General features: G+C 56.7%; 1 protein-coding gene across 1 annotated transcript; it reads left to right on the top strand.

Annotated features, from left to right (window-relative positions):
• Positions 1–584: 584 nt before the first annotated feature.
• dnah1 (dynein, axonemal, heavy chain 1) lies at positions 585–25,423 on the top strand. Its single transcript, XM_086116782.1, is given in 77 exon segments — positions 585–761; positions 848–920; positions 1,113–1,281; positions 1,395–1,530; positions 1,649–1,781; positions 1,857–1,997; positions 2,088–2,343; positions 2,427–2,584; positions 2,674–2,885; positions 2,960–3,258; positions 3,871–4,021; positions 4,130–4,323; positions 4,399–4,624; positions 4,713–4,832; positions 4,919–5,001; positions 5,365–5,506; positions 5,596–5,751; positions 5,830–6,028; positions 6,163–6,416; positions 6,526–6,738; positions 6,821–6,985; positions 7,058–7,179; positions 7,252–7,357; positions 7,428–7,659; positions 7,662–7,837; positions 7,932–8,095; positions 8,175–8,288; positions 8,410–8,598; positions 9,081–9,186; positions 9,320–9,583; positions 9,678–9,764; positions 9,835–10,021; positions 10,099–10,190; positions 10,265–10,419; positions 10,498–10,675; positions 11,202–11,396; positions 11,471–11,590; positions 11,760–11,918; positions 12,018–12,122; positions 12,214–12,354; positions 12,441–12,601; positions 12,693–12,850; positions 12,945–13,118; positions 13,333–13,362; positions 13,484–13,662; positions 13,762–13,992; positions 14,089–14,285; positions 14,436–14,571; positions 14,662–14,870; positions 15,005–15,176; positions 15,275–15,466; positions 15,551–15,661; positions 15,738–15,923; positions 16,009–16,200; positions 16,311–16,478; positions 16,562–16,753; positions 16,819–16,950; positions 17,034–17,159; positions 17,242–17,361; positions 17,478–17,627; positions 18,149–18,309; positions 18,650–18,875; positions 19,043–19,238; positions 19,355–19,506; positions 19,614–19,810; positions 19,898–20,042; positions 20,147–20,305; positions 20,407–20,535; positions 20,624–20,794; positions 20,868–21,047; positions 21,391–21,567; positions 21,680–21,850; positions 21,926–22,056; positions 22,689–22,833; positions 23,772–23,978; positions 24,095–24,329; positions 24,576–25,423. Coding segments are annotated over 77 exon segments (12,669 nt in total). The 3' UTR covers positions 24,698–25,423.
• Positions 25,424–25,440: the final 17 nt, after the last annotated feature.

Genomic DNA, 25,440 nt, shown 5'->3' with positions numbered 1-25,440 from the left:
CCGCCTCTTCGGAGGTGCTCGAAAATAACGCCAAAATAAGGTACGCTACGTTACTCCAAGTCGGCCGTTGGCAGCGCGACACTGTCGTCGCCACGTAACGAAGCGCGAGGTGGTTTGCGGAAGCCGTCGACGCCGGCCGGCTTTGTGGGGAAGGGCTCTCGAACGTGGGCCGGACGCCACGAAGCAGCGACGTCATTCATGGGCGGAACTGCTGGCAAATGATGCCAAGACTCGGCTACTGTATATCTCTTCTGTAGCTCAATGAAGAAGGTAGCGTCCGAACTCTCAACGTTGTGTCCGACCGCACACCCGGAAACAACCCCCCTCACAGACGCTACTCACAAAAAGTGGGCGACTTTGGGATTTTGAGTGACATTTTTCTCCAACCTGTACCGGTGAACTTCATTTGACCTCTGAACCGCCCAATGCGCATCGCGGCCATGCGCCGGCCTTGGTTTACTGTGCTCGAAAGTAGAAACCGAAGAGCACAGCTCGCCACCGGGCTCCGGATGGCCTTTGCCACTCGGAGTGCAGAACCTGATGCCTTCCTGTTGGCCGTGTGCTTCTAGTTTGTCAAGCTTGAGATGGAGGGTAAACATTTGCCCGGCTTCGGGACGTTCGGGCCCCATTCGTCCCCGACGACTCCGAAGGACAGGCCGTCCGCTCAAGGTCACAGACACACGCTCCCCCCGGTCCGAAAAGGACCCGCCACGAAACAGAAGGGCCTCTACTCGGATGTGTTCACCGCCCTCAGATTTAAGGTAAAGCCACACGCAAAATCTCAGTCGCATTCTTTGGATGTTCGGGCGCTGTGCGTGTTCATCGCCAAACTCTGTTGACTGATCAGACTTGCGCGGAGGAAGCGGACAGGCGGGAGGGGGTATCCACCCTTGACTTCAGCGATGATGACGATTCATCAGGTAAGGAGGTCCGGGGCCCTGCGATTCAAAACCAAGGCCGGGGGTCACGCCCGACCATCGTCGGGTGGCACGCCGGGCATTGGAATTTGGTCTCGGCTCACGGTTCTGGCCATCGACACCTGCCGCAATGAAAGGCCGACACGGCAGGGCTTGCGATCATGCGCCGCGCTTCTCTGTCTTTGGTCTCCCCAGACTCCAAGTCTCCGTTTGCCAAATACAAGTTTGACGACAAGGAGTATTATGGTCCCTTTTCCAAGCAACTCCTCACGTCTTACTTCAACTGCGGCGCAGACACCCCCAAGGTCCAGATGCCCTACAAAACCGTTCCTGGAAAGAGCCCTCGCGATTTAACTAAGGAGAGGTAGGGACCGAGAATACGTAACTCCTCCTCCTCTCCCACCGTGAGAAATATCGGTGCAGTCGGCGGGGATGGCTTTGCGATCCTTTTGCGAAAATCTCGCGTCTTCTCCCAAGGTGTCGAAGAGAATACCTGAAGATTGATTTTGAGAAGCTGCTGGCGGACAAAAAGATCGACTCGAATCTCCTGATGCCACGCCCCTTGGACGGTCACGACGAGCGTCTTGTCGTGTCGCCCTACCTTCCCCTCGAGGTGAGCCCGCCCGCCCCGCCCCGCCACCGCCACCGCGCGACACGGCGGGGCTCCCGGCGCCTTCTTCTTCTTCTTGCCGGATTTTTCGCTGCCGTCCCTTGCGACGTTTTCCTCGTAGATATTTGACAATGTGGAGTTTGACTGCCGGACTGCGGAAGACTGGCTGGTCCTGGGGAAAAGCGAAGGATCGCCTTGCAGAAAACCAATCCCGGCAAAAGCATTGCTGCCGACGGATGACGCGGTAGCGTCGGGTAAGGTGCCTGCGAAATGAAAAAAAAAAAATTGCACGCGGAGGCAAAGTGTCTCAACAGCCCGTCCGTCGTCAGAAAACGGCCAAGCTCCCCCATCGGCGGAGTACAGCTGGCATTTAGTGGGAGTGCTCGACTACAGCAGGGAGAAATGTCAGTACTTGGTGGAAAAGGTTTTCCCAAACAGCAAGCTGAAAGAAGGAGAAAGGAATCGCCCCGGTAACGTCGGCGAGAGCGCCGCGCCCGGCCCCGGCCTCGACCTTTGCCCCTAAAGAGCCGCTCGCGTGTTTCCCTCTCGCCGCCGTTCAGATGTCAAGTGCCTCCAAACGGGCAACAGGCACTGGATTCCCCGCATCAGGCTGCTGTTCAGTGCCGAGGACCCCCGCGTCTTCGTGCGGCGCATCCAGTTTGCCATGCGGCTGCGAGCCAACTCCGAGGCCCTCATCCTCTACAACCTGACGGTGGACTGCATGCCCATCTGGGACGAGACGCCGTCCATCGATCCGCACTGCCTGCGCCGTATCCAAAGACGAGCGCTGGCCGGCTCCGGCCTCAAACTGGACATGTAAGTCATCCCTCGGCCTTTCACTGCGCGACCTTTCACATCTTTTTTTTTTTTCCCCGACGGGCTCCGTTCTCGTCCCGTAGCGTGAAAAGGTGCGTGGAGGGGCTGGCCAAGGAGGTGAAGCTGGAATACGACCGCACGATGAATCGCTTCATCTTGGATAAGAGCGTGGTGAGCCACCCGCAGGAGTTTGCGCACATCGCGCTGCCGCACGAGGAACGCCGGCGCGTGCCAATCAGAGGTAGAAGAGGCGCAGTTCCTCGCCCGTCGCTTAGAGGGGCGCCGCGGCCAACGACTGTGTCCCCCCCCCCCCCCCCCGCCCCCGCGCAGGCTGCGTGACGGTGCCCGCCTTCGACTACAAGAAGAACCAGGCGGCGTTCTTCACCAAGTCCATGCTGACGGAACCGAAAGTCATCTGCACCTTGTCGGAAATCCGCTCCGAGTGCAACAAGCTGGCCAATATGAGACTCTTCAACGTCTCCTTAACCAAACCTCTGCGACTGGACGAGTTTGAGGCCAACCAGACTCAAATGCAAACTCAGGTAAGACAGTAAGCCGGCGAGCGAGCGCGAGAGCCGAGCTCTTCTCCAGCGTGTCGCCGCCGCCGTCGTTTCAGATCAGCTTGTTTCTGCGGGAGGCCTGGATGCTCACCGTCACTTACAGTCTCCGTCACAACCTGGAAACGGTCGGCAAAGGCGCGTACAACATGAACGAGACTCACTGGGGGATGCACAAGGTTTCCAAGCTGAACAAACTGCTGGCCGTGGTGCACTACAACCTGCAGGACACTCTGCGCAACCTCGTGGAGGACTCGCTGCTCGGCCTGAGCAAGCTGATTCTGGACGCGTGCTGCAGCGCGCTAACGTGTCCCGATGACCTGGTGTGGGGGGACGACTACATCGGCAGCCCCTACAAGTAAGGGAAGGGCGCGCCTTCTCCTCGCGCTCGTCGCGTGGCATTCGGAAAAAACGACCGCTCTCGCCATCGCGCAACCACTGAAAAAGAAAAACAACCTCCCTGAAAAAGGGGTGGAGCTTGTTCCTTTTCTACCGCCGACTCATCATGTCACGGAAGACTTTTCAAACGGTGTCGTGGAGGGACGGGCGACGGTGCTCCCGGAAAAGGATGACGCAGCTCCTAAACAGATGCACGGCCATTTTAATTCATTCACTCCCAACGACGTTTTTAAACGTCTTTTCAGACTTGATCTAGAATTGGCTGGTACTAAATGAGTTAAATGGGGCCAAATTCCGGGCGTGCGCGCAAAACATGTGCCCTTCAGGAGACGCCTCTGTTCGAGTTCCCCGCCTCGGGGGGTGGGGGGGGGGGCAGAGGTGGTGGCTTCCGTTCCTGGCCTTTTTTTCCCGGGTACTCGGGTTTCCTCCCGCATTCCCAAAACACGCACGGTACGTTGACGGAACAGCGGATGGCGCGGACGGGCCTTTGCGGCGTTCGAGATACGCGCGAGAGAGGGTTCCGGGGTTCCTCTTTGGTTCGCCATTGGATGTGTCTTTGTTTGTCGCGCAGGCCAAAGAACAAGCCTCTGTTCCTGGTGGATTTAATCCTGAATGAGACGGGCATCCATTACAGTACACCTCTGGAGAATTTTGAGGCCTCCATTTTCAACCTCTTCAACGAGGGCATTCTGGTCACGCACAACATACCGATGCTCGATAAGGTCAAGCCCAATATCCTGCAAGTGCCGGTCAAGCGGGATGTCAAATCTTCTTCTCCTTCTTGAGCGAGTTGTCCGTCTTGACGCGAGTCTCTCCCGCGCGTCCCGCAGTTTTTAATGAAGAGGCTGCTATTCGGCGACGACCCCGTGCTGGAGTCGGTCCAACTTTGCGAAGCCAAAGTCTCCCGCTTGAGAGAGAAGATCTGCACGGCTCTCAAGAAAGCGGTCATTCCCCTCAAGGCTTACGCCGCAGAATACGCCAAGTACATCGAGCTGTACAGCTTAAATATCGAGGACCACTTCATGTAATTTGCCTTTTCCCGCCCGACACTCGAACGGCGGCACCGGTCCTTGGTCCGAGACCTTCGCTGTCTTCGCAGGTCCGGCAGCGACGACGAGAAGACGTCCAAGGTCGTGAAGATGGAAGTGGAACAGCATCTCAAAGATAAGGAGGCGCTCCAAAGCTCGCTGCCGTCCTCCATCGTCATCGGCGCGTTTATCGTACACGTTGAGGCGGTACGGCAGACTCTCATCAACAAGAAAAAGGATTTGGCCATCGCGACTTTGGAGCACCACGCCGACAAGCTCAGAAGGCGGATGGAAGATGTAAGTCGGCCGGCCGCCTCCGATCGTCCCGATTCGTCTTTGACGGACGGAACTGCAGCGGCCTTCTCGAAAACGTGCGCCCGTCCAGGAATGCAACGAGTTCAACACCATCGGTCACGCGCTCAGCGACCATCCCAACTCCATCGAGAACCTGACCGAGAAGAGGGACTGGATGAAACAAATCCCGGACCAGCTCAAGAGTTGCAAGGTGCCCCCCCCCGAAGCCCATCGCTCGGCCCTCCGTCTCCCTTCAAGTGCACTTGATCAGAATCTTTCTTTTGCCGCCTCCCTCAGGAACGCGTTGCCAAAATTCTGTCCGAGTATGAACTCTTTGAAGAATTTTACTACTCCTTATCAAATGAGGATTTTGTGAAAAAGTAAGTATGCTTTTTTTTCCTGTTTTTAATCATGCGTCTTGGCCGCCACGTAGGGCGAACCGTGCACAATTTAATGATATCCGATGAGGCCTGAAAAAAAATAGTATATATATATCATCAGTCAATACAAAAATCCCAAATGTTTGCTAACTCCTTGTCAGCACGAGCGCTGAGTGTTTTGCACGCGTGTACCCTAGTCAGAGGTTCTGCATTTGATGACATTCTTGTTTTTTCTGCCGGTGGAGGAGCATTTCTTTGTTCCACCCCGTCGCCGTACGCGACTGGCAAAAAATCGATGAGCAAAGACCCGTTTGGAATGAATGAAACGGGTCCGATGATGAGTGCGGGAATGTATTTTCCCAGGTGGCGCGCTATCGAGTGGCCCCAAAAGATCGTCAGGCAGATCGAAGAGGTGACCGCCCATCTTGTGGAGGAAGAGGAGCGCTTCCAGAAGATCCAGATCGCCGACCAGGACATCTTTGAGCAGCGCATCGAAGCCGCCGAGGTCCGCTCGGCCGCGCCGTTTCTTCCGCCGGCCGACTTCTGAGACTAATCGCTCCGAGGAAGTTCAAGCCGCCGCCCGTGTTTTCCCAGATGCTGGTCGGGAAGTTCACCGGTTACGCGGACGTCGATCACGCCACCGAGATCGCCAACGAGGTGAGGCGGGCGAGTAAGGAGCTGAAAGAGTGCCAGGGTTTGGCGCAAACCTACAACACCAGAGAGCGCTTGTTCGGTACTCCCGTCACAAACGTGAGTCCGGGAACGCGCGTTGCGCCCAAACCGGGTAGGTCGTGGCGTGACGACGTCTTGTCTGACTTCTGGCATCAGTACGACCGTCTGCACAAAATGGCCAAGCAGTTCCAGCCCTTCTTTGACCTGTGGACCACCACCTACGATTGGACCCACCGGCACGAGAGCTGGCTCAACGATCCGCTGACCTCCATTGACCCCGAGCTGCTTGAGCGCAATGTGACGGGCGCCCTGGACACCATGAATAAATGTATCAAACAGTTCAAGGACAACCCCGGTGAGTCGACCCGGCGAGTAACGGTTGGTTGTCGCGACTCGATTGGATGACGACGACGTCGCCGACGCCGATTGCTTGCTCGTTCCTAAGCTGTCTACTCTTTATCCCCCCCCCCCCCCCCCCCGTTGCCCTAGACTGCAAAATGGTGGCGTCTTTAATCCGCGCCAGGATCGAGGAGTTCCGTCCTTACGTTCCCCTGGTTCAGGGTCTGAGGAACCCGGGGATGCGAATGCACCACTGGGAGGCCCTTTCGCAGACCATTCAGATCAAAGTGGTGCCCAAAGCCAAACTGACCTTGTCCCGCTGTTTGGAACTGGGGCTGCAGAACCACATGGACGCCATCGCGCAGGTGGCCGAGACCGCCGGCAAAGAGTACACCATCGAGCAGGTAAGCGAGCGGGGGCTCGTGGCGTTTGGGAGGGGACGCGCGCACGCGGGGACCCGTCGAGACCCGGCCCCCGACCCCGACGCGCCGCCCGTCTGTCGCCCTCGTCCAGGCCCTGCACAAAATGAAAGCGGAGTGGTCGGCCATTCTCTTCGACCTGATGCCGTACAAGGAAACGGGCACCTGCATCCTGAAGAGTCCCGACGAAGCCTTGCAGCTGCTGGACGACCACATCGTCATGACGCAAAGCATGTCCTTCTCCCCCTACAAGAAGGCCTTTGAAGCCGAAATCAACAAGTGGGAGAGCAAACTCAGAACCACCCAAGTAAGCGCCAAAGGGGAGGCGGGCGCTTCGGCGGCTCACGGGCTCATCTTGTGCCCCCCCCCCCTCCGGCGGCCGCTCGCAGGACGTGCTGGAGGAGTGGCTCTTATGTCAGGGGTCTTGGCTCTACCTGGAGCCCATCTTCAGCTCCGACGATATCAACGAACAGCTGCCCGTGGAGGGGATGCGATACCAACAAATGGAGGAAATTTGGAAGAGAATCATGAAAGGTGCCTCCGATAACCCAAAGGTCAGTCCCACCGCCGCAAACGATCCCAGGGAGCCCGAAAATAGTTCCTGGTCTCTTCTCGCCGGTGTCCAGATCATCGAATTCTGCCCGGGGCCTCACCTGCTCGACAAACTGAAAAAGTGCAACGTCCTTTTAGAACAGGTGCAAAAGGGCCTGAGCGAATACTTGGAGATCAAACGAAACGCCTTCCCCAGGTAAGCCCGTTTCCCCGCACGTGAAGACGCCTCCGGATGACGTTGGCTCAATCGTAGTTTTTTTTTTTGCAGGTTCTACTTTCTGTCGGACGACGAGCTTCTGGAAATTCTGTCCCAGACCAAAGACGCCACCGCCGTCCAGCCTCACCTGCGCAAATGCTTTGAGAACATCGCGCGGGTGGGTGTCCTCCGAGCGCTCTTTCAAATCCGACGGGACGCCCGCCGACTCCTTTCCTCTCGCTCCTCAGCTGAAATTCCAGCCGGACCTGCTGATCACACACATGTATTCCGGAGAAGGCGAGGAGGTCCGGCTGGCCGTGACCGTCATGCCCACCGGCAATGTGGAGGACTGGCTGAGAGAGGTGGAGAAATCCATGACGGCCACGGTCAGGGACTACATCGACCGATCGCTCCGCGTTTATCCCGAGGTGAGCCGCTTTCACTTCAAAGCTCGCGAATCGAGTCGTCTCGCTCGAGCGCGCGGGGATTGGCGCCAAATTGTTTCGGTGCGTTTCAGAAACCCCGCGAAGACTGGGTTCTATCATGGCCCGGGCAAGTGGTGATCGCTGGCTGTCAGGTCTACTGGACCGCAGAAGTGTCGGAGGCTTTGGAGCGGGGGGACTTGGCCGAGCGTCTTTTCCCTCAGCTGCAGAAACAGGTGCGCGAGAAAAAAAACTAAAAACAACCCGTACAAGCGCCGGACCGTGAATGCGGACCGCGCGCTTCCATTTCTTTTCTTTTTTTTGGCACAGCTGGGTAACCTGGTGCACCTGGTGAGGGGGGGCGTATCGAAAATGCAACGAGCCGTGCTCTCCGCCCTCATCGTCATCGAGGTGCACGCCAAAGACGTGGCGGCCAAACTGGTGGAGCTGGCGGTGTCCAGCGTCAATGACTTTGAGTGGATCAGTCAGCTCAGGTTCTTGGGCCCCCGTTCTCGGTCCTTCCGCGCGAGTCCGCCGACTTTGTCGTGATATTCACCCGCGCAAACGTTGTAGATACTACTGGGCCAGAGAGGACCTGTACATCCGAGCGGTGAATGCCGAGTTTTTGTATGGATACGAGTACCTGGGAAACTCCGGACGACTGGTCATCACGCCGCTCACAGACAAGTAGGTTTTTTCTACCGAGGACCCCGACCCGCCGAGCGCACGGCTCACGAAGGCCACGCCCGGCCGATCGGGACAAATGCCATTTCAACCTCTCGGATTGCGTTTTTTCCGCCTCCCTCAGATGCTACCTGACCCTGACGGGCGCTCTTCACCTCAAGTTTGGAGGAGCTCCCGCCGGTCCGGCGGGCACGGGAAAAACGGAAACCACCAAAGATCTGGGCAAGGCTCTCGCCATCCAGACGGTGGTTTTCAACTGCTCCGACCAGCTGGATTTTATGGCAATGGGCAAGTTCCTCAAAGGCTTGGCCAGGTAAGTTTGGACACCTCCCCCTCTGACTCCCAACGGGAAACCGCGGGCTGTGTTTTGGTGACCGACGCACATCCGGCGTGGCGCGTGGCACGTCTTTGCGCCGAGGTTCGTCCTCATCCCCGCTCTTGCGCGCCTCTCCGCTTCCGGCCGTGCCGCCCGGCGGAACCGGTTTCGAGAACGCAAGGCGATGATTCTGAACGAAAGACATCTGACATCGGAGCTCGGGAGTTGTCTGCCACGATCCAATAATTCGGTAAAAGCCCCCCCCCCCCCCGGCGATACCTGGAACGGCGGCAGTTGCTTGCTCGTCGCCTGGCCCAGACCGAAGGGGGAAAGCCTCGCTTTGAATGTTTTCCCGAACTCTTCTCGAGCCGCCTGGCGGTCGAAAGCCGTTGAGGGGGAAAGAAACGTCATCGGCGCTGCGTGTTGCGCATTGCGCACATTTGACAAGAAAGCCGACTTGACTGGACTCGACGTTGCAGCTCCGGCGCCTGGGCTTGCTTTGACGAGTTTAATCGGATCGACGTGGAGGTGTTGTCCGTGGTGGCTCAGCAGATCACCACCATCCAAAAGGCGCAACAGCAAAGGGTGAGCGCTTTTCCTTCCAACGTCACTCGAGTCGATCATGTCCCGGCGTCCGTTTCTCAAGTACTCTGACTCTGCCGGCATTTTCCACATCGCGCGTCATCCCCGGACGATGTGGCCGTTTTGCGTTTCGCAGGCGGAACGGTTTGTTTTCGAGGGCTCCGAGATCCCGCTGGTCCCCTCCTGCGCCGTGTTCATCACCATGAATCCCGGCTACGCCGGCCGCACGGAGTTGCCCGACAACCTGAAGGCTCTGTTTCGGCCGGTGGCCATGATGGTCCCCAACTTCGCCATGATAGCCGAGATCTCGCTCTACTCGTTTGGCTTCAGCGACGCCAAAGTCCTCTCGCAGAAAATCACCAGCACGTTCACACTCTCCTCGGAACAACTCAGCTCTCAGGTGAGGCGGTCTTCGTCGTGGGGGCGCCTAAATTCTTTCAACAAGCTCTGCCGCCTTTTGAAAAGTGCAACGAGTCGCTGCGCTCTGCGTTCAGGATCACTACGATTTCGGAATGAGATCCGTGAAGTCCGTGATCTCGGCTGCCGGAAATCTGAAGCGAGAAAACCCCAACATGAACGAGGTTAGCCGCTTTTGTTTTTGGTCGCCGCCGGGTTCCCAAGCGCTCGCTAAGCGATGCCGCCGCCTCGCAGGAGCTGATCTGCTTACGGGCCATCCGAGACGTCAACGTGCCCAAGTTTTTACGAGACGACCTGAAGCTCTTCAACGGCATCGTGTCCGACCTTTTCCCGAAGACGAAGCAGGAGCCCATCGACTACGGCACGCTGGAGGAATCCATGCGCCACATATGTACCAAGATGAACCTCAAGGACGTGGACGGTGAGCCGACCCCGGGGGCGCTTTCGTCGCCGTCGTCTGACCCGCGGCGTCTCGACGGTTGCCGTCTGCCGTTGCAGAATACATCGGGAAGTGCATTCAACTGTACGAGACCACCGTGGTCCGACACGGCCTGATGTTAGTGGGACCCTCGGGATCGGGTAAAACCAAGGTGAGTCTCCGGCGCGCGCGCGCGCGCGCGCGCGCCGGAGACTCACCTCCGTTCGCTCCGTCTGGCCCTTTTAGTGTTACGAAGTTCTGGGGGCAGCGATAACGGCGCTCAAGGGCCAGCCCTCCGTCAGCGGGGATCTGTACGAGGCCGTTCAGACGTACGTGCTCAACCCCAAGTCCATCACCATGGGTCAGCTTTACGGGGAGTACGACTTGCTGACGCACGAGTGGTGAGCGCCGCCCGCACCGCCCGGCCGCAAATGTCCAAAAGGCGGACGAGTCGTGACGCCCGGCGCCGACCCTCGCAGGACGGACGGCATCCTCTCTTCTTTGATCCGGATGGGGACGTCGGCGATGGACAACGATAAAAAGTGGTACATGTTCGACGGTCCGGTCGACGCCGTCTGGATCGAGAACATGAACACCGTGTTGGACGACAACAAAAAGCTTTGCCTGAGCTCCGGCGAAATCATCAAGCTCACCGAGGTATCGCGAAGCGCTTCTTTGACTTGACGCTGATGGTTTTAGCCCGCGCCGCCTTTCTCGCCTGCAATTTGGCTCTTCCCTTGGCACCTCCCCGCCGCTCTCTTGGTCAACGCTTTCTTTTTAGCTTCCCGATTGCAATTTGCCGCCCCCGTTCTCCTTTTTCGACCGAGCTGATCGTCCTTCCTTTCCTCCTCATTACTTTTATCTGACGGTGCTTCTTTTTTTTTTTGTTTGCTTCCAAATTACAAAAGGAGTCTGCCGTGACCTCTCCTACCAGTGCATGTAAGCGAGCGCCCCCCCCCCCAAAAAAAAAACTAAACAAAACCCAACAACCCCAAAACAAAACACATATACACTTCCCCACCATCGACCCGGTGTGAGGTCGCCATGGTCACTTGAGTAAAAGTAGTGCTTTGGATCGGCGTGAGTTTTGCTTTGGGTCAAAGAGGTCAAGCAGCATTTTCAAAGAGAGGAATGTTAGGAATGCGCTCAAGACGACCCGAGTGACTGCTCGGACTCTTTTCAGTGCATGACCATGATGTTTGAGGTGCAAGACTTGGCGGTGGCGTCGCCGGCCACGGTGTCCCGCTGCGGCATGATCTACCTGGAGCCCAGTATTTTGGGCCTGGTCCCCTTCACTGAGTGTTGGCTCAGGCGAGTCCCCAAAGTCATGAGAGCGTTCACGGAGGAGCTCACTTCCTTGTTTGAGCGCTTCCTCCAGGTGAGGCCGAGACGGAAGGCGGCAACCAACCGCTCCGAGGTTTGCCGCCATCTTTGGTCTCCGTGTCTTCGTAGGACTCTGTCGATTTTGTTCGCGACTCGGTCAAGGAGGTCATCACGTCGCTGGACAGCAATCTGACCTGTAGCCTCCTCAAACTGATGGACTGCTTCTTCAGGCCGTTTAACTTCAGCGAGGTTGGTATATCGCCCCGGGGGATAGTTTCCGTGAATATGCCATTCGTTTTTTTTCAAGAGACGACGTTCCGGGCACGTCGCCGTTTCTTGACTTTCTTCGCGATTCATTTGAACTATTGAGCGCTGCATCCTACCTGAGCCCGAGCGCGAATCCTCGCTTGCCTTGTAGGAAGACAAGCCGCCGCCTCAGAACAAACTGGAGCGTGTGAAGGAGCTGATTGAGCCGTGGTTCTTTTTCTCGCTGGTATGGAGTGTCGGCGCCACGGGAGACGGACCCAGCAACCAGCGCTTTAGCGCCTGGCTCAAAAACAAGATGTCGGCCGAAAAGGTTCCATCGCGACTCCCTTTTTGCCCCTCCCCCGCCGAGTCAGTGTCGAAATGAGCCAGAATATGGGTTTTTTTTCCGCCCCCCGCCCCCCTCCTCCAGATTCAATTATGCTTCCCAGAAGACGGCCTGGTCTACGACTACAGGCTCGACGATGCGGGCATAAGTCGCTGGAATGAGGAAGAGGAAGAGAAAAAGGACCGAAAGGTAAACGGCTCGTGCCCGATTCAAAAGGCGGCGGGGGGGACGGAGGAGACCTTTCTTACCGTGGCAACCGTTCGGCGTCCGTGCGCGACAGGTGCAGTGGGTCAACTGGGTGAACGACGCCAAGAACGTCGTCATCACCCCGGATACGAGTTACTCGGACATCATCGTTCCCACTGCTGACACAGTCAGAATGACTTTCCTCATGGATATGCTCTTGTCCAATATGAAGCCCGTGAGTGTCCGCCAAAGCTCCGCAAGGGACGCCGGCGAGCTGGCACTTGACTCAACTTTGTTTGTTTTTCCACGTGTGGGCACCAGTTGCTTTGCATCGGGCCCACCGGGACAGGAAAGACCCTGGCCTTGTCCGACAAGCTGCTCAAGAACATGCATTCGCAATATGTCACGCACTTCCTCATGTTCTCGGCGCGCACCTCGGCCAACCAGACTCAAGATTTCATCGACAGCAAGCTGGACAAAAGGTAGGCCTTCTTCACCGAGAAGCCGCTCGCGCGTTCTGTTTTGCCTGACGGCCCCCCCCCGGCGAATCCCCTTCTGACGCTTGTGTGTTAGGCGCAAAGGTGTGTTTGCTCCCCCCAAAGGCAAGTACTTCATCTTCTTCATCGACGACCTCAACATGCCCCTGCTGGAGACGTACGGCGCGCAGCCTCCCATTGAACTGCTGCGCCAGTGGATGGACCACGCGGGCTGGTACGACCGCAAGCAGATCGGTGAGCAGATGCCGCCGAGCGCCCGAGTCGAGTGGCGGTTGTCGTCATCCCTTTTTTTTTCTCCCCCCCCCAAACCCCCGAACCCCTGCCGCAGGGGCTTTCAAGCAAATAGTGGACATCAATTTTGCCTGCGCCATGGGACCTCCGGGCGGTGGGCGGAACCCCATCACGCCACGCTTCACGCGCCACTTCAGTTTTCTTTCCTTTACCGAACTGGAAGATGCCAGCATGAAAAAGATTTTCTCCACCATTCTAGGCAGCTGGATGAGTGAGTCTGTGACGCCGCGCCGTCGCAAATGTACACCGGCGATGCTTGACCATACACGCGGGGACGTCTTGGCCACTGCTTGATTTGGTTGCTTTGTTGCCGTCAAAAGACCAAAGCTGGCGGCGGCTTAAGACTTTGCCGCACTTCCTTTTGTCTCCTTCTGTCTTTGTAAACGAGTCCGGGCATTTTCTAATGCGCCGTATCTTCTCTTTAGATGGAAACATGAGTAAAAAGAACCCAGGCCGTAAGTGATGAATCCTCGACTAATCCTGTCGCCGTCCGTCTTCGAATTGCGCAGACCCTTGAAAAACAGCCCGCCCCCCCCTTTTTTTTTCTTTTTTTTTTGGCTCTTCACTTCCTATCAGGATCCGTGCCAGAAATCGTGCCGCTGAACAACGCCATCGTCGACGTCACCATCCGCGTGTACACGACTATTTGCTCGCAGCTTCTCCCAACTCCGACAAAGTCTCACTACACGTTCAACCTCCGAGACCTGTCCAAGGTTTTCCAGGGGATCCTCATGGCGGAGACCAGCATGATCGAGGTACGCCCGGTGCGCACGCGCGGCAACCGACGCGCGCCTTCCCGAGCGCCTTACGGAGACGTCGTTTGGCTTCAAAACGCTTTTTTTGCTCGATCCTAGAGCAAGGAGATGCTGCTTCAGCTGTGGTACCACGAAAACTGCCGCGTTTTCCAGGACCGCTTGGTGTGCGACGAAGACAGGGAGTGGTTCAACTCCCTCCTGAAGGAATTCATTCAGGAGTTCGGCTGCGACTTTAACGCGGTGGTGCCCTGCCGCCCGATCTTATACGGGGACTTCATGGTCCCCGGCGCGCTGCACAAAGTCTACACCTTCATCGACGACAAGGAAAAGGTGAGCGAAGCCGAGCCGCGGCCGCCGTCGCAAAAAAAAAAAAAAAAACGCGCCGGCGGTCTTGGGAGTTTCCCGCTTCGCTCTCACGTTTGATAGCTGGAAGACGTTATGATGGAGTACATGGAAGACTACAACCAGAACTGCACGGCCAAAATGAAACTCGTGCTCTTCATGGACGCCATCGAGCACGTCTGCCGAATCGGTCGTGTCCTGCGCCAGCCGCTGGGCAACGCCCTGCTGCTCGGAGTCGGCGGCAGCGGGCGACAGTCCCTCACCAAGCTGGCCTCGTACATGTGAGAGGCCTGACCGTCACTCGCCACTCGCCACCGGAACCGTCTCGGCGGCGCAATCTCGGAAAGCGTCGAAAGGCCGACGCCTTTTGAGTAGCGTCCCCGCCGCCTGGCTCGCTCGCTTCACGCGCACGCACGGCGTTTCCGTTTCAGATCCGAGTACAGGTGTTTCCAGATCGAGCTGTCGAAGAACTACGGTCAGCCGGAGTGGCGGGAGGACATCAAAAGCATCATGATGAAGGCCGGCATTCATAACCAGCAGATCACCTTCCTCTTTGTGGACACTCAGGTCTCTTTTCCGCCGCATCCCGACTCCGCGCCTGCGCGATGGAAGTTGTGACGTAGTCCGTCCAAACGCTTTGGATGATTTCCTCACCAGATTAAAAGCGAGTCGTTCCTGGAAGACATTAACAGCATTCTGAACTCTGGCGACGTTCCCAACTTGTATGCGTCCGATGAGCAGGAGCGCATCCTGGCGTCGATGAAGCCGGTGGTCCAAGAGTTGGCCCAGCAGCCGACCAAGTCCAACCTCATGGCTGCTTACCTTAAGAGAGTTCGCACCAACATCCACACTGTACTCTGCATGAGGTAAGTGGGTGTGTGTCGGTTGGGGGGCGGGGGGGTCTTTTCCCCTCCTCTTCCCTCAAAACGAGCGAACAGAAGACTGTCCCCTCGGTTTCTGTTTCACCGGATGTCCTTCCTGCTCCTGTCGTTCTTCCAAGTCCCATCGGGGAAGTGTTTCGTGCGAGGCTGAGGCAGTTCCCCTCGCTGGTAACGTGCTGCACCATCGACTGGTTCAGCGCATGGCCAGATGAGGCTCTGCAAGCCGTGGCCACTTCATTTCTGAACGAGTTGCCCGAGCTCGACGCCAGCCCCGAAGTCATGAACGGACTGGTGAGGACGCCCGTCGGCTTCTATCGCCCTGGCGGGAACGAGATGGTTTGAGGATGGTTTCTTTGCCCGGCGACCAACTGGGGCTTGTATTTTTCCAGACGGTGATGTGCATGATGATCCACCAGATCGTGGCCCAGAAGTGTGAGCAGTTCCTGGCCGAGCTTTCTCGACAAAACTACGTGACGCCCAAGAGCTACCTGGAACTGCTCAATATCTTCTCAAATCTCATCGGACGCAAGAAGCAAGAGCTGTGTCATGCTCGTGAGCGCATGAGCACCGGTCTGGACAAGGCAAGGTCCCCCCCCCTCCCCGGCGCGCACAAGGGACACCTCGCGGGCTTCTTTTCGATTGGAAATATTCTCCGCTCTCCGTAGCTCCTGAGCACGGCGGAGGACGTGAGCAAGATGCAAGAGGAGCAGGAGGTGATGAGGCCTCTTTTGGAGGAGGCCGCGAGGGAGACCGAGGTCACCATGGAAACCATCAAAGTAAGCGAAGACGCCCCCGCGCGTCGCGCGCGGCCAAAGCCACTCAGTCGGCCGGCTGTTTTCTCTCCGATGGCAGAAAGACTCGGTGATTGCCGAGGAGACGCGCAAGTCGGTGCAAGAGGAGGAAGCCAAAGCTTCGGAGAAAGCCCGGGTGGCGGGGGAAATCGCCAGCGACGCGCAGCGCGATCTGGACGAGGCCCTGCCGGCCCTCGACGCCGCCACCACCAGCCTCAAGTCGCTCAACAAGAACGACGTCACCGAGGTCGGAGACCCGCCGCTCGGCCTCGTTCGTCCGTTCCGCCGCACCTTTGCCTTGTTGTTTTCAAACGGCGGAATGCCCGGTGCAGGTGCGCGCCATGCAGCGCCCTCCCGCGGGGGTGAAGCTGGTCATTGAGGCCGTGTGCATCATGAAGGATGCCAAACCCAAGAAGGTGCCCGGAGAGAAACCCGGAAGCAAGGTCGATGACTACTGGGAACCGGGCAAAGTCTTGCTCCAGGACCCGGGCAAGTTTCTGGATAGCCTTTTTGCCTACGACAAGGTAGCGTCCGCTCTCGTCAACGGCGTTGCGTAACCGTTTGGCGCGGACTCCGTCTTGCCGCCGCATTGCAAAAACCGCTCCGCCGTTTCCTCGACTTGACGTTTCTGCAGGACAACATCCCAGAAAGAGTGATCACCTTGGTGCAGCCCTACATCGATAATGAAGAATTCCAGCCTGCCGCCATTGCAAAGGTTTCCAAAGCCTGTACCTCAATTTGCCAGTGGGTTCGAGCCATGCACCTTTATCACTTCGTGGCCAAGGGCGTGGAGCCCAAAAGGGTAAAACCCGCTCGGAGCGGTCGCGTCCGGGGCGAGAGCGCGCGGCGTGCGCCGCGTCGTTGAAACTCGCTCTTTTTGAGCAGCAAGCTCTCAAGGCGGCCCAGGAGGAGTACGACGAGTCTCAGAGGAGTTTGAAAGCCGCCAAAGAAATGCAAGCGGCCGTGGAAAGCGGCATTGCGGCGTTGCAGGCCAAGTACCAAGACTGCCTGGCCAAGAAAAACGAGCTGGACAACAAGTACCAACTGTGTGAGATACGCCTGGTTCGAGCAGATAAGGTGAGCGCGGGGCTTCATTTTGCACATACCCTCGTCCTACGCCGACGATACTCTCTGTCCTCCAGCTTATCGCCGGACTGGCGGATGAGAAAACACGCTGGAAAGAGACGGTGCAACATCTGGAATACATGGTCAGTAACGTGGCGGGCGACGTGTTGATGTCCGCGGGCTATGTCTCGTACCTGGGACCCTTCACCGTAAGTGAGCCGGAATGCGCTTAGCGTTGACGCCGGCGGGCGGGCCGGAATGGGTGCGGCATCATTTGTTTCCGCGCGCCGAGGGGTCCTACCGGGCGGCCATGGCGGAGGAGTGGCTGCGATCTTTCAAGGCGTTGAACGTCCCGCACACCGAGGCGCCCAATCTCATCACCACTCTGGGAGACGCCGTCAAGATCCGCTCCTGGCAGGTCAGCGCCGACTTTGCGGCTTTCCCCGAGCGTCCGAGCGTCTCCGGCATCCCAGCGCCGTCTGTCCTTGCGATGCCAACAGCTCTCGGGTCTGCCCAAGGACAACCTTTCGGTGGAGAACGCCGTCATTGCCCAGTATTCTCTCCGCTGGGCTCTCTTCATTGATCCTCAAAGTCAAGCCAACACGTGGATCAAAACCATGGTACGCCGCGTCGGGACGTCACGCCGACCGCGCGCTTTTTACGGTCACCGTCGGCTCCGCGTGCAACCTCTTTCCCTGTCGCTCGCGTAACAAGCCCCGACGACTCTGTCGACCAGGAGCGGGACAGCGGACTGGAGATTATCAAGCTCAGCGACCGGGATTTCCTCCGCAGTCTGGAAAACGCCATCCGCTTCGGGAAACCCTGCTTGCTTGAGAATATCGAGGAGGACCTGGATCCCGCTCTTGAACCCGTACTGCTGCAGCAGGTGAATCCACGAGCGCCGCCTTGCGACTCGCATAGAAAAAAAAACGCACCTCCTTCCGGGGTGCAAAAGCTGAGGCCCGATCCTCGCACGGCGCCACCAGGAAACAAACCCTCGTGGCTCTTTGTCGGGGGGGGGGGGGGGGGGGGGGATTATTGCCGTTTGGTTCTCAGGTTGTTTTGACCGTACGGCTGTGATCTCACAAAAACGGCAGCAAACTCTCGAAGTCCAGTTGTGCTCTTTTGGCGGCGCGATGGAAAATCCGCCGCAACCCAACAAAACATTTGATCCGAAGCCGTCTGAAAATGCTCACGACGGATCCCGGGTTCCCGGTGTGTCCCTTTGGAAATAGCTACCCGGCAAAAGACGTCTCTGTAAGATTGTGTTTTTAAAAGACGCGGATGGCGAGGGAGCCTCAAACACTCAAGTTGTTGAGTTGAGGTCAGGCGGCGCCGCTCGCGTCACGCCACCTGCGGCCTTGTCCTAATCCCGCGTTGTGAATTTCTACCGCCGGACACACCCAGACATTTAAGGAGCAAGGCAGCTTAAAGCTGAAGCTGGGCGACTCCACCATCCCGTACCACGAGAGCTTCAAGTTTTACATCACCACCAAGTTACCCAACCCGCACTACTCTCCAGAGGTTTCCACGAAGGTCACCCTCATCAACTTCACGCTGTCGCCAAGGTAACTTTCATTCGCCGCCATCCTCTGTTTTGCTTGACGGCGCGGATCTGCTTTTGCTGCTCCTAAAAAGGGAACCCGATGACGAACTCCGCCACTGCTGAGAATATTCACACGGCAAAACAAAATAGCGATTTCGCACTGCGGAGCAAGTGCAGTGATTTTGAAAAGCAACATTATTCTCGTTATTCTTTATTCGTGATCCCGAGCCATAAGGAAGATCCCACGTACGATGTCGCACTTGCATGCTCACAGACACACGGACGGTCTTCGGATTATCCGCGGCGTAAGACTGCTCGCCGGGATATCCGGAACGATACGAGATTGTGTGTTTTCGCCTCAGCGGTTTGGAAGATCAGCTGCTGGCTCAGGTGGTGGCGGCGGAACGTCCGGAATTGGAAACGGCGAAGAACCAGCTGATCGTCAGCAACGCCAAAATGAAGCAGGAGCTGAAAGATATCGAGGATGAGATCCTGTTCCGCCTCAGCTCCTCAGAAGGAAACCCGGTGGACAATCAGGAGCTCATTCAGGTGTTGGAAGCTTCCAAAGTCAAAGCTGGCGAGATCCAGGTCAGACACGGGAAAGGCTCGCTCGCTCTTATTCCGTCACGTCGCTTGTAAAATCCAAACCTGCGCCCTCTCCTCGCTGCACTCCCAAAGGTTTTTTTTTTCTTCAAGGGACCGCTTTCCCTGGTGCGCATTTATTTATTGATGTCTTCAATTATTCGTGTCGTCAGGCCAAAGTGCTGGTGGCAGAGGAGACCGAGAAGGACATCGACGCCACCCGTCTGACTTACGTGCCGGTGGCCGTGCGCACGCAGATCCTCTTCTTCTGCGTGTCGGACCTGTCCAACGTGGACCCCATGTACCAATACTCCCTGGAGTGGTTCCTCGGCATCTTCATGGTCGGCATCGCCAATGCCGAGAGGGCAGGTAGCGAGACGACGGAGGGCGCCGTCGATCTCCTTCAGCTCTGCGGCGTCGCGGACCGAAGCCGTCGGCCCGACGTTTATGACACCCGCCGGCCGACCCTCTGCGTCTCCTTCCAGACACGGTGGAGCAGCGGATCGAGAACATCAACAAATATTTCACCTTCAGTCTGTACTGCAACGTGTGCCGCAGCCTGTTTGAGAAGCACAAGCTCATGTTTGCCTTTCTGCTTTGCGCTCGCATCCTCATGAACGACGGCCAGATCGACATGGTGAGCCAACGGGGGGGTCGCCCGCCCACCCGTCTCGCTGTCCGGAGCGACGCAAATGCTGCGTTCGCGACGCGAGTGACGGCAAGGGACTTTGTTTTGGTGGTCAGGCCGAGTGGCGTAACTTGTTATCCGGAGGGATGCCCAACCAGGAACTGGCCAACCCGGCCGCGAGCTGGCTGTCGGACCGCGCCTGGAAGGACATCCTGGGCCTGAGTGTCCTGGAGACTTACAAGGACCTGGCGTCCACTTTTGACCGACATCTGCCGGGCTTCAAGAACATCTTTGACAGCAACGTTCCTCACAGGCAAAGAGCGCGACGCCTGCGCGTCGCTCGTCCGCACTTGTCCGGAGCCGTTGGATGTGTTGTAAGCGACCGGCGTGTCCGTTTTAGAGAGCCTCTGCCCGGAGAGTGGGACACCGCGCTGGACCGCTTCCAAAAGCTGCTCGTTCTGCGCTGCCTGAGGGCTGACTGTCTGGTCCAAGGCATCCAGGACTTTGTCTCCGCCAAGCTGGGCCAGCGCTTCATAGAACCTCAGGTATTGGCGCTTTGCCCGCCGGCGGCACTCGTTTTTGCTCGTGTCGGCAAAGGTGTGCCTTTGATTTGATGAGATGTTTTTCTTCTTCTTTTTTTTTTTTTGAGACATCGGACCTCGCCGTGGTCTTTAAGGAGTCGTCCCCGTCCTCTCCCCTCATCTTTGTTTTGTCTCCGGGCACCGACCCGGCGTCTGACCTCTACAAGTTTGCCGACGCCATGCACTTCTCCAAGAAAATGACCGCCATCTCCCTGGGCCAGGGCCAGGTCGGTCACGCGCTCCAACGCGGCAAACGCTTCGGTGTAAGCCCCCCACCCCCCGCCTTCAGCTGCGCTTTTCCTCCTCCGCCGCTCGCTGCGGGTTTCAGGGCCCCTTGGCCGAAGCCCTGATGCGCGCCGCCATGGAAAGAGGCCAGTGGGTCTTCTTTCAGAATTGTCACCTGGCGCCCAGCTGGATGCCGTCGCTGGAGAGCCTCATCGAGAACATCGACCTCAAGGTGTCCGCGGGCCGCAACTGCACAAAATGATGATGGGGTGGGGTGGGGGGGGCATCGCAACCAACTGCGCTCGTTTGCTCCGTCACAGGTCCACAAGGATTTTCGTCTGTGGCTCACGAGTCTTCCCAGCAACAGGTTCCCGGTGTCCATTCTCCAGAATGGGACAAAGATGACCATCGAGCTGCCCAAAGGAATCAAGGCCAACCTGCAGAAAACGTACCTGAAGCTCACCAACGACTTCATCAATTCCTCCAACAAGGTGCGCGCAGTCCCCCCCCCGCCGCCCCTTTTGGATGACAACGCCGACGTGGCCTCCGTTTTGTTGGCCGCAGGTATCGCACTTGAAGTCGCTGCTCCTGTCCCTGTGTTTGTTCCACGGGATTGCTCTTGAGCGAAGGAAGTTTGGCCCGCTGGGCTTCAACATTCCCTACGAGTTCACCGACGGCGATCTCAACATCTGCATCAGCCAACTCAAAATGTTCCTGGACGAATACGAGAACACTCCTTACAAGGTGACTGCGCCGAGCCCGTTGAAGAGCACCGCTTTTCTGCCGCCGCCTCCCACCCCCCCCCCTCCCCCCGCTTGTTTTCTTTCTTTCTTCCGTTAGTTGTGTCCAGCTGCTTGAAAGCGGATGATGGCTTTGGAATTTCTTTCAATTGGACAACGTGCCGTTCAAACACGCGTCGGCGCAAGTCGGCGTTTGCGGCGCCGCCGGACGGGATTCCTTCCCGTCCGTGCTTCTGACGAAAACAAAGATAAAGGAAGAAAGCGAGGAAGAAAACGTTCACCCTCTCCACCGCTCCAAACTCAAGCCTTGCCGTTTTCCCTCACTGCCGCCTTTTCCGTGCGCGCAGGTGCTGAAATACACCGCCGGGGAGATCAATTACGGGGGCCGTGTGACGGACGAGTGGGACAGACGCTGCCTCCTGAGCGTGCTGGAAGATTTCTACTGTCCCGCCGTTCTCGAAGAGGATCACGCGTACTCCGAATCCGGGGTTTACCGGCAGATTGAGACAAATGTGGACGTCAAGGTGGGAGGGGCCGTTTTTCTGTCGTAGCGCAAGCGAGATTTGAGCGGAGCGATTCCGAGGCGGACTCGGGATGCCCCCGGGACCCTGATCCGCTTTGTTCGTCTCCCGTCAGGGTTACCTGGCATACGTCCACAGCCTGCCCATCAACGATACCCCGGAGATCTTTGGTCTCCACGACAACGCCAACATCAGCTTTGCTCAGAACGAGACGTTTGCTCTGCTGGGATCGGTGCTGCGCCTCCAGCCTCGAACGGCGTCCGCCGGAGGCAAGACCCTGGAGGAGGTATCCCTTCTTATTCTTTTCCCTCCCTCGCGGTCGAGCGCGCGCAACGGTGACCGAGCTCCTTCCGTCCCGCAGATCGTGGAGGAGATAGTGGCGGGCATCGTGGTCAAGGTCCCGCAGCCTTTTGACATTCAGGAGGTGGTGGAAAAGTACCCCGTGCTCTATGAAGAGTCCATGAACACGGTGCTCATGCAGGAGGTCATCAGGTAGCGGCGGTCATCTTGCGACGCCGTTGCTTCCGCCCGTCCGTTGCTTCGGTTGCTTAGCGTTTCACGTGGGCGACTTGCGTGTTGAAAAATCGGACTTGCAAAATCGCAACGGTCAGAAGATTCTCCACCACAACACGAACCATTGATGATACACGTCATGCGATATCTGGGCTCTGAGCTGGGACCTCTTGACACCTTCCGGGACCTGAAAACAAAAGAAAAACAGAGCAGTGGGGCCACCCACTTGTTTGGAATGTGCACTGCTGCTCAACGCTCTGGACCAGGCCCAGATTGTTCATGACACAAACACATACAGTAGCTTCGACATATCCTTCTGTTGTACAAGTCCAAAACTTTACTGGTGTCATTATCCTAATGATGATGATGATGATGATGCTCCAGCCCACCCGTGGAAAGCATACGTTGAATAGAAAGTGGCCTCAATGATTAAGTACAAGCACCTTTGACATGTGGCGGACGTCGAGGAGAGTCCTCTTGGCTCCAAAAATCATCACCCCGAACTATTTTTCAATCCAATAATAACCGAAAGCCCAATAACTCCAGCGGTCAGGGCCAACTCTTGTCACAGACCCAAAGTCAACATTCCTTGCATCTTATCTGCCTTTCAGATACAACAATTTGCTGGAGGTCATCGCTCAGAGTCTCTGCGATATTGTGAAGGCCCTGAAAGGTTTAGTGGTGATGTCTTCGGAACTGGAGCTGATGGCCAACAGCCTGTTTAACAACGGCGTGCCTGATATGTGGAAGGCCAAGGCGAGGCGCACGCACACACACACACACCAACCTCATTTACAAGCCGTCTGATCCTCTCGAAGATACGAGGCTCCAAAGGTCACATTGCACAGATTGCGTAACTTGTTTGATACTCTCTTGATTGGATTTATTTATTTATTTTTAAATATACTTCAAAACATTTCAGTGTTCTGGGGGGGGAAAAAATGCCTGAGTGCAACACAATACAATCACTTTTGGAGATTGCTCCGATTATTACCACAGTGTAACAATCCAAAGTTACTTCCGCAAAAAAAAAAAAAAAAAGGCCAAGCCCAAGAGTCATCCAAGAGTCATCTTAGTCCTTAAACGGGAAACTCGATCTAGGCTCTTTTCTTTTAGTTGTGTCCGTTGCTCGACGGGCATCTCGGCAGTGCTCATGCAGGAAATGATTCAGTGGGTGGTTCTCAGTTCTGCCTCCTTATTTCTTCATTTGGCCTTGGTCGTTCGTCTCTGTAGGATGTTGAAGACAAACAACCTCTTTCCAACTTTGTCCTTATTTCATGGATACGACACGTATCACGACTGTAAACATTCAACCGTACAAACTGATTTCTGCGTCTCGATGTCACTGCAGTCGAGTTGACGCGTCAGAGGAAGGTCACCGGCCTTTTTGAAACGGACAGCTATCTCACGCGCCAGACTAATGTGCACTTCTCAACTAGCAAATTGCTCAATATTCCTGAAATTCATCAATGTGAAGACATTGATCACATCAAAAGCTTTTCACAATCATCATCAACCAGTTTGGAAGTAAAACCGAACCTGGCAAGAGTCGGATCGATCCATGAATCACTCCAAGCAGGTGTCCAGAGCATCAGTCCCCAACCACCGGTCCACGGACCGGTAGCCAGGCCCATTTGGGCTGCCCAGTTACGGCCGCTAGACCGCTACGGACGGTGTTTTGCGTCTCACCGCAGGCCTACCCGTCGCTGAAGCCCCTGGCCTCGTGGGTGTCGGACCTGCTGCAGAGGATCGGCTTTCTTCGAGGATGGATCGCAAAGGGCATTCCACCCGTGTTCTGGATTAGCGGCTTCTACTTCCCTCAAGCCTTTCTGACCGGAACCCTGCAGAACTATGCCCGCCGCTTCGGCATCTCCATCGACACCATCGGATTTGACTTCCAGGTCAGACCCGTAGCCGCGGGTTTCTTTCCGCCGAGTCGCTTGCATTCGGTCGGTTTCTTTTCGCCTGTCCCGCAGCTCTTTCTGCAAGCCTTCTGATCGGGGTTTGTCGGGCCCAGGTTGTGCTGAGAGCCGCGTGCGATATCGACGAGAAGCCAGACGCGGGCTGCTACATCAACGGCTTATTCATCGAGGGCGCCCGCTGGGATAACGACGCCGCTCGGCTCACGGAGTCCAGAGCCAAGGAGCTCTACACAGAAATGGCCGCCATCTGGCTCATCCCCACTCCCAACCGCAAAGCTCCCACCGCCGGCATCTACGTCTGCCCCATTTACAAGACCCTCACGCGAGCCGGTCAGTATCTGAGCACGCGCGCGGCGCCGCCGCCGCCCTCAAGCGGGCGTAAACCAGCGAGCGCATGCGGCTCGGTTCGTACGCGCTTGTGCTGCGGCTCCGTTACTCAGCCCAAAATAGACCAGACGTCAGAGCGCGGCTCACGTTTCGTGACCTAGGAAGTGCAGCTCCGTGTTTTCCGGCCGCATCACAAGCGCCGGCACGCCGATCCGTGCCGCCACTAAAGTGTCCCGTGTGTCGTTGCAGGGACGCTTTCGACTACCGGCCACTCTACCAACTACGTGATTGCAGTCGAGCTGCCCACAGATCTCACCCCTGGACACTGGATCAAACGGGGAGTGGCCCTCATTTGCGCTTTGGACTACTAAAAAAAAAAAAAAGGCCCTCTGAGTCGTCAACGTACAGTTTGATAATGTGCCAAAGCCGCTGATGACTTTTTGGAACTTTTTCACAGCAGCCCAAAGTAAACATGACACAATATTACACAAAAGCCCCCCCCCCCCCCCCCAAAAAAAAAGTATCATTAGATTTGATTGAGGATCTGGATAAATGTGAAGAAGGCAAGTCATTTTCACCGTTTGAATAACACTGATACCGACGCAACTGTCCACTCGTGAGCGGCCTAATGTCCCTGCCCATGTGTTGGTCATCGGGCAAGAATAAGGACGTTGCCTGCTCACAGCCAAAACAAACACGGAAATGGAATGTGCCGGCATCGGCGGAAGTCTGCGCTCTACTTTGAGACGTTATTACAGAGCTGCTAAGATATATAGCCTCGACTGCACCGAGTGCTCATTTTCTAAATGTGTGAATTTGATGGGCCCCCGAGCATCCATCTGAGCGGGGCGGGGGCGTTGATGAATGGGGCATCTAATGCACTCTGCTGGTTATGTATGAGTGAACGTCAGATATGGCACCGCTTGAGTGAAGTGTCGTATATACGTACCAGGCACGTATGGTTATGATGACACCTTCTAAAAACCACTTGATTTCCTCGGTCACTTCTTGAGTTTTGATGCTTGTATATGTTACAAAAGCCATATTCTCCCGCAATAAAAACGTGCGACCAAAACGTGATCGTGGATCTGCCGGAATGCATGGATGGCGTTTC

Source organism: Hippocampus guttulatus, chromosome 8 (assembly GCF_054856545.1).
Source record: "Hippocampus guttulatus isolate MCC_2025c chromosome 8, RoL_Hgut_1.0, whole genome shotgun sequence".
Taxonomy (NCBI): Eukaryota; Metazoa; Chordata; class Actinopteri; order Syngnathiformes; family Syngnathidae; genus Hippocampus; species Hippocampus guttulatus.
The sequence above is the reverse complement of the archived record's forward strand: the minus strand, read 5'-3'. Positions and strand labels throughout refer to the sequence as shown.